We start from the raw sequence: 7,840 nt of genomic DNA on the forward strand, positions 1-7,840 counted from the left end.
CTAGAATTCAATTTCCTAATTATTGTAGATCACAGGAAAGTGTGGTTTCAGGTGTACTAAGAATGATTAGTTTTTTTCTTCTGAAAGGTTAAATCCTGTTTATCAAAACGATTGTCAAAAGGTAAGAATCTGATCTACAACAGTAAATACACATACACACCACAAGGTGGAGCAGTAAAACAAGTCCAAACGAAGTTAGCAGGCATTTTTTAATTGCCAAGCTTCAGAGAAAATACATTTTTATTAAATACATTGGAACAAAAGACAGGCGATCTGACACCATGCCACAGAGGGAACAGAGGGGAGGGAAGAGTAGAACTGAGGAGGCGGTGGCCCAACTAGTCCGACATCATCAGGACTTCCTGTGAGGTCACACTGGCACACCTATCTGAGGAGCAGAAACAGGAAGAGAAGAAAATTATGGAACCACACCATTTTAATTTCTTGAGTCTCCTCATGTCTTTGTCAATAAAACATTTGATACTCATGATGACCCAGCCCTTCCTCATTGACCTTCCCTTAAAGCCCTTCAGGACTGGAGGTTCATTCCAAGCTGACATGGTGAAGTGCTCAGACCAACGGTTCCTGCTACAGTTGTGCAACTTTGTGAGGAACTGCTTTCCGCTGTCGCACAGACGTAAACTCTCAGGTCTGTTACAGCTACAAATGACCCAGGCCGCGTGGCCGCTCACCGTCAGCGCGTTGGCCATCCGCTGTGCTTCTATTCATACACGTCGTTCTTGTCAGCGATGTAGTGGACGATCTCCTGAGGAGACATCAGCTTCTCCGCCTCCCCGTCTGGGATCTCAAACCCTACGGTAGGAGACAGATGTTACGGCGCATGCTGTGTGTGACGCATGTGTATATAGACTGCTGGAGGGATGGTTCTTCACAAACTTAAACTGAATGACTCAAGACTCACCGAACTCATCCTCCATGGCCATTATAATCTCTACTTGGTCCAAACTGTCTAAACCCAAGTCCTTCATGAAGTGAGAGGAAGTTGCCAGCTTTGAACACACAAAGTTTATACATTAGACTGAAGATTTGATTGGTCATCGGAACATGCTGTAAGAGCCAATGTCATGAAGGGAGATCGTTCACACCTTCGACTTCAGGTGGTTTTCTACTCTGCTCTTTACATTTTCATTCTAGTCATTTTAGCAGATGCACTAATCCACAAGGAATTACTGGAGCATTTTGGGTTAAGTCCTTCGGTCAGACTCAACTTCCATGGGGGTAAATCTAGGTCTATACACTAGTTAAACAATGTGTTGTTAAACAGCAACATGAGAGGGTTTATTATTACATTGATGTTTGACCTGTTACGTAGGGAAACAGATTTTTATGATATTTTAGTATAATTTTTGATTTAGTGGTCTGCGCCTGCACCAAAACAGTCAATTCTCTGTCACAGCCTATTCTCCACCTTTTAAATAGATTGATGAAAAGTCACGGTTATCTCCTGTCTAGGTGCCCTGACCTTGCCTTACCTTCTCCGGGTTGATCTTGTCGTAGAGCTTTAAAACGTACATGACACGCTGTTGGATGGTCTCGAGGGTGAGGGGGGGCAGGTCTGAATACTGTCTGCAAAACACACCCACTGAGCTAGTAATCTACATGGGGGGAGAGAGGAGAGCGAAAGGTCATTCACTTGTCTGAGCCTGCTGGGCAACACTTGTTCTCCACTCTGCATCTCTCAGCCAGCGTTTCTCGAACCACAGCCCGTCGACCACTACTTGTCTGTGGAGGAATGCCTGCCAGTCCATGGGACATCCTTCATGGCAAAGTTACATGCCCAATCCTTGCCAATTAGAGGTTGGCACATACAGAGTGCTTTCCATTTCACTCCTACAAGTTTGACCATCTTTTGAACTGTTTGAGCAATCAGCTATTGTGACCCTTTACAGTCATAACTCCCAGGAACACATCATCTGTTTGGCTCAAAGAATCTCAATGTTTAGGACACATTAACAGAGGCAAAAATCACACTGGAAAACAATGCATTTCTACACTCAATGATTGCTTGAGCTTTTCTAACTTTTCAATGCCATTCATGCATTTCAGTAACTACAAACCATTAACGTAAATCCTTCAAATGTCAGTTTGGTTGACCTACCTTCAATGTGTGTGTTTGTGTTTATTATACATTCTAGGTTCCAACAATGCTATGGTTTTCCTAGCCATCTTGTTTGGTCATTCGGGTTCTAGGCTGGGCATCTGTTAAACCACTTAGTAACAACTGCTGACGTAGAAAAGACAAGTGTTTCATCAAATCTCTTAATTATCAGAGTAGCCTAAAGGCCAAATAAAATGTTAGATTTAATCACATTGGTTTTAAATAGCTCCATTCTACCCTAAAATAGAAAATATTGCCTGGAGTACCATGTTTTGACTATGTTCTCTGCATGGGTAGTATATCATACAAAAAATATAAAAATATTGCCCAAACTTATTCCACAAGAGGCCATGCTGTTCCGTCCCTGGCACTAAGAAGTTTGAGAAACTCAAGTTCAAGTGTAGCTAACGCAGTTAATGTCATAATATAAAACATTGTCCAGTATTGCATTTAGTGCAGTATTTTCTTGTACAAACCACGCGTAGGTCAGTTACAGTAACTCCACTGAAAACGGCCCAACACTTTTTCCGAAATAAACTAGTCATTCACCATTAAACCAATGCATTTCAGCACACACTGCGGTAGTCAGTACCGTGCCATCTATTCAGTTAGTAAATTACATCACAGTACTCGGTGTATTAAAAATATTAAGCATTATTCCAAAACACAATATGTCCAAACACAAAATACAGTCGAGACTGTTCTCATCCATTAGCCACCTAGCCAACGATTGCAGGCATCTCTTCACCAACTGTCTTCTACTTTGCTAGGCTAACACATGACAATCGGTTGTCGTATAATGACATACCTGCCACACATATTATGCACTTAAGAGATGTATTTAATTTGTAATACACATTTTGTCCAATTGTTAAGAGATTGGCTTACACACTGACATACAGCTATAACTAGTAAGCCATCACTAGCAACGGATTTTTTTTGGAAAGGCACTGGTAGGTCAATGTGCAATCCACTACCGCTAGGCCACACCGGCTATAAGTTGTTCAATGTTATTCCAGACTCACCCGCGTTTGTTCAATCCAGCGTGTGCGCTGACTGCTTGCAACGAAGGAGAATGGTCGGAGGTTGGATAGGACTGGGGCAGCAGCGGCTCTCACTGCAATGTTACCCGACGAGAACCGTGCAGAAGACCGGGCTAGTTGGCGGACACACAGCGCTAGGACACGGGACGCCATGATTGAGAAAATACAAATCAATCCCAGGGTGCAACCCTAAAACGCGTCGTGAAAAAGGGACGAGGTAATACACGCGCCTGCGCATTGGTTATGTAAGAACATCTACCTATATTTAATATGTTTCTTTCTCTTTGTTTATAGTAACGTCATTATATTGTATTATCTTATTTAATTGTATTATAATTATGTAGATACGGGTATTGGTTGAATTTACTTTCTTAACGTTGTTAAAGACATAACTAATCAACTGAAGAAAAAGTTTCTGTTGAATTTCTTAGATAATTACTGTAACAATCGTGCTATTCTTTTTTAAAATATGTAATTGTATTTGAATGAATATTAAATTTGTGAGCGCGACAATTCACACAAACACACTTTCAATATCAGAAATAATCGATCGTGTTTCTCGGCAGGTGTGGTCTGTAAAGCCATGAATTGAGCCGATAGATGGGAGCGGTTGACAGCACAGCACAGCAAAACAGTTGACATAAGCTAGCAAGATAATTTATCAGTTTCCTGAAAGAAAATTCTGCGAATTAATAACTATGGAGTTGTGTGAGATACTGTACAACAAGGCGGAGTACATTGAAACGGTAAGCTTCCGTTCTGTAGCGACCAAATATTATTAATGTTTTTTTGGGCTAGCTAGCAAATAACATTAATAATTAGCAACTGTAGCTAGCAAACTGCTGCAACTTGTTAGTTTGCGTTAGCCCGTTGTTTGAAGCACCTTTAGCTAGTTTAATACTGAATTAATTAATTAATTTGAACGATCAGTGCCATCTAACTGGGAAACGGTTGTTAACATGTAGCCGGCGTTGTGAGCCAACTGATTGGTGTCCCCCGTCTCTCAGGCGTCCGGTAACAAAGTCAGCAGGCAGTCGGTCCTCTGCGGCAGTCAGAACATCGTTCTTAACGGAAAAGTGAGTACGACCCGGACTGGTATTAACGGTTTATTTTTTCTATCTGTCATAACATCAGCTAAGTGCCTGATATATGATGAGGTAAATATCTTTATGTATAACAATGTACCGTCCCTGTCTGTACCTCTCTGCCTGGCTCTGTCTCCGTCCCGGGCTGTCTATTCCAGACTATAGTAATGAATGACTGTATAATCCGAGGAGACCTGGCTAACGTCAGAGTGGGCCGACACTGTGTGGTGAAGAGCCGGAGTGTCATTCGACCACCGTTCAAAAAGTTCAGTAAAGGGTAAGAGCTCTAAAGCCTTGTTACAAAGGCAGGCTTTGTTATTGCATTCACAGTGTATGCTGTTAGCTACTGCGCTGGAATTCTGTGGACCTGCATGATGTCCAACTTGGAAGCGTTCATTTCCACTTGAGAGTTAGAGTCATATCTTCTCGTGCTCCTGTGTTGTAGTCTCATACAGCTGTCATGTGTTACGAGCCCCTGACCTCTCGCCCTGCTCAACAGAGTGGCCTTCTTCCCGCTGCACATCGGAGATCACGTGTTTATCGAGGAGGACTGTGTGGTGAACGCTGCTCAGATAGGATCATATGTGCACATTGGGAAGAACTGTGTGATCGTGAGTGGCACGGGCAGTTTCACAGAGAAGTACTCACTCAGACACACATTTTGATCCATAGATCCACGTAGATCGTTTGCTGTCCGGCTGTTTTGGTCATGTGCTAGCTCGGCATATTCAAAGTCAGTTTATTTGAAGCCAGTCTGTACTTGCCTTGGGGCTTGTGGGCCAGCTTCGTTTCCAGGCTAAATTTGTTTTTTTAATGGGTGGTCACATGGCGGTGGTCACATGGCGGTGGTGTGGAGGTTTGGTTGTTTATGGTGTGTGTGTGTGTTACAGGGCCGACGGTGTGTGTTGAAGGACTGCTGTAAGATCCTCGACAACACGGTTCTCCCCCCAGAAACCGTGGTGCCCCCCTTCACTGTGTTTTCAGGATGCCCGGGTCAGAAAACAACTTTTCTTATTTCTCCTCCTCGCTCCTGTTCCTTGTCCTCACCTCCTCTGTGATTACTGAACAGAATGGGATTCACATAAACTCTAACTACAGTTTGATGCCTGGGCAGAAACCTCTGCATGTTCTGATGTTCATTTTTCATCATGATCACAATTTATATTTAATTCATCTGTCCTACTCTCTTGCATCACTTTTTCACATTTTCTTTAAAGATCTGTTTAAGAGGTTAGCTTTCATTAACAGGTCTCCTTTCACTCTCTCCTCTCTCTTTCGCGCTCTCCCTCTTCTCTCCATTCTTCCATATTTTCTCTATGTACTTTCTTTTCTCTCCTCCTGTTTTCTCCTTCAGGTCTGTTTTCAGGGGAGCTCCCAGAGTGCACACAGGACCTAATGATTGATGTGACAAAGAGTTACTACCAGAAGTTCCTGCCTCTCAGCCAGATCTAAACCGTGACCCATCATGCCCTGCTTCACCCCTGTGTCTCGGTTAATACAGTACTTCTGTTGGCCCTACCACCGCGGTGCAAAATGCTCTTCTGTGAACCTTCGTTGAGTGGGAAACAGCCTGGGTGGTCATTATACATATGTAATGTTAGTTCTCCCATTATGTGCTGGGTAGGGTAGAAATTAGCCCCCCCCCCCAGACCAGGACTGGTTGGTTCAGACCTGTCCTGACAGCTGGGTCCTGCTGCCTGGTTGGTTCAGACCAGTGGTTCTCTGCTGGTTGATTTAGACCAGTGGTTCTCTGATGCTTTTGCCTCAGAACCCAAATATAATTTTTTTTTAATGTACATTTAATTTCTACAAATTGTCCATGTAGTCTTGGTTTTTATTTCAGACTATTATTTATAAATAAAAAAATGTTTAACTAGTGAAGTCATTTAAATGCTAGTGTTTTATTTGGGTTACCTGCTCCCTGTTCAGAACACCTGGTTTCAGTCTTACAGCAGATGATACGCTAGGTTCATCCAGTTTCACTGTAACATAAAACCGTAATCTGATGAACGTGAATGTATTCGGGAAGGACATTCCCTTTGCCGTGAAGAGTTTAAAAGAGTCGCTTGCTTTACTGATGTTGTTTATCTAAACAAATCCCAATAAGTGTTATTTGGAGTTGATTTACAGAGCGTCCTGATGTACTGAGACTTCGGTATTTATTGTGTTGGTTTTGTGCTGTTGGTCTCTTCATGAGTTATGGACTGAGGCTAGATTCAACCTAAACCGGTTGTAATGTGATTGACTTAATTCTCTTTTCACCATGAATTGAAAATGTATTGCAATTCTGAATTCACCTTTCACTCAAACATTGATTGCCCCCAATCATTAAATACTATGGTGCCATCTTGTGGACTGCTGGGAATTAAATATTCTGAAACAACTCGATCATGAAAGAAATCTTTAAATTTTTGTGTTATACACTGCTTAATCAAATGAAAGGAACACTCGATGAACAAAATATATTAAAGTTCAAAATCTTTACTGTACACTGTGTAATTTGTTGCGACTAAAATGACCTAACAACAGTCAATGGAAACCAAAATAACCAACCAATTGAGGGCTGGATTAAAACTCACCCGGCACAGCCGGAAGAGGACTGGGTCCTCTCTAGGTTTCTTCCTAAATTCAATACTACTGTTTTTTGTTCCTTGGGGTTTAAGGCCGGCTGTTTCTGTAAAAGCAAACAACAACTAATATACACCTTACATCACTACCTTAGGCCTCAAAGCTTTGACATGTTATGACAGTTTCAAAAAAGTACAAGCAATTCATTGAACAATGAGTGGCACATAAAAAGAACAAAGATTGGATTCACGAGAGGTAAATCAATTATCCAGTTATATACCTATGTACATATATATATATATATATATACATATACATATCAACATACACTTACATATACACATATACATATATACACACACACATATATTCATACACACACACACACACATACGTATATACATACATAATAGAAAGTCAGGCTTTAATAACATGCACACACCTTAGTTAGATATTGGAATATAGATAACTTGAATCTATGAAAAGAAGAGATAGACCTCAAGGAAAGAGGTTCCAACTTGTGTGAATTTCATCACAGCAAATCATAATGTGACTCATAATGTGACTCAGGGCCCGCTGTCCAGGAGGAACCCAGGGCCCGCTGTCCAGGAGGAACCCAGGGCCCGCTGCACAGGAGGAACCCAGGGCCCGCTGCACAGGAGGAACCCAGGGCCCGCTGCACAGGAGGAACCCAGGGCCCGCTGTCCAGGAGGAACCCAGGGCCCGCTGTCCAGGAGGAACCCAGGGCCCACTGCACAGGAGGAACCCAGGGCCCGCTGTCCAGGAGGAACCCAGGGCCCGCTGTCCAGGAGGAACCCAGGGCCCACTGCACCAGCATAAGGTCTGACAACGGGTCTGAGGATCTCATGCCGGTACCTGACAGCAGTCAGCTGTGTAGAGCAGGGGTGTCAAACCGGTTCCACGGAGGGCCGAGTGCAGGTTTGATTTTTTTCCTATAAATTGGTTCCCAGTTCAGACCAAAACAACCAGGTGGGGGTAGAAACTAACCAATTAGTGACCTAAGT

At 42.8% G+C, this 7,840-nt stretch overlaps 2 protein-coding genes across 2 annotated transcripts; one reads left to right on the plus strand and one right to left on the minus strand.

Moving 5' to 3' along the window:
* Nucleotides 1–198: 198 nt before the first annotated feature.
* Nucleotides 199–3,340, minus strand: ndufab1b (NADH:ubiquinone oxidoreductase subunit AB1b). Its single transcript, NM_001310901.1, has 5 exons — nucleotides 3,145–3,340; nucleotides 1,494–1,616; nucleotides 923–1,010; nucleotides 693–813; nucleotides 199–388 (listed from the first exon to the last, which is right to left on the minus strand). The coding sequence occupies exons 1-4, from the start codon at nucleotides 3,313–3,315 to the stop codon at nucleotides 722–724; spliced, it is 474 nt and encodes a 157-aa protein (NP_001297830.1). The 5' UTR covers nucleotides 3,316–3,340; the 3' UTR covers nucleotides 199–388; nucleotides 693–721.
* A 391-nt stretch (nucleotides 3,341–3,731) lies between these two features.
* dctn5 (dynactin 5) lies at nucleotides 3,732–6,635 on the plus strand. The gene is made up of 6 exons (XM_010904772.5): nucleotides 3,732–3,908; nucleotides 4,170–4,238; nucleotides 4,406–4,524; nucleotides 4,747–4,858; nucleotides 5,138–5,240; nucleotides 5,602–6,635. The coding sequence occupies exons 1-6, from the start codon at nucleotides 3,861–3,863 to the stop codon at nucleotides 5,697–5,699; spliced, it is 549 nt and encodes a 182-aa protein (XP_010903074.1). The 5' UTR covers nucleotides 3,732–3,860; the 3' UTR covers nucleotides 5,700–6,635.
* Nucleotides 6,636–7,840: the final 1,205 nt, after the last annotated feature.

Source organism: Esox lucius, chromosome 11 (genome assembly GCF_011004845.1).
Source record: "Esox lucius isolate fEsoLuc1 chromosome 11, fEsoLuc1.pri, whole genome shotgun sequence".
In the NCBI taxonomy this organism is placed as follows: Eukaryota; Metazoa; Chordata; class Actinopteri; order Esociformes; family Esocidae; genus Esox; species Esox lucius.

Coding starts and splice junctions, on each gene's coding strand:
- ndufab1b (NM_001310901.1), bottom strand. CDS start 3,315: ATGGCGTCCCGTGTCCTAGCGCTGTGTGTCCGCCAACTAGCCCGGTCT. Junction 1,011..1,493: donor ACAAGATCAACCCGGAGAAG/GTAAGGCAAGGT, acceptor GTGTGTTCAAAG/CTGGCAACTTCCTCTCACTT. Junction 814..922: donor GGCCATGGAGGATGAGTTCG/GTGAGTCTTGAG, acceptor CTCCTACCGTAG/GGTTTGAGATCCCAGACGGG.
- dctn5 (XM_010904772.5), top strand. CDS start 3,861: ATGGAGTTGTGTGAGATACTGTACAACAAGGCGGAGTACATTGAAACG. Junction 4,525..4,746: donor TTCAAAAAGTTCAGTAAAGG/GTAAGAGCTCTA, acceptor CCTGCTCAACAG/AGTGGCCTTCTTCCCGCTGC. Junction 4,859..5,137: donor TTGGGAAGAACTGTGTGATC/GTGAGTGGCACG, acceptor TGTGTGTTACAG/GGCCGACGGTGTGTGTTGAA.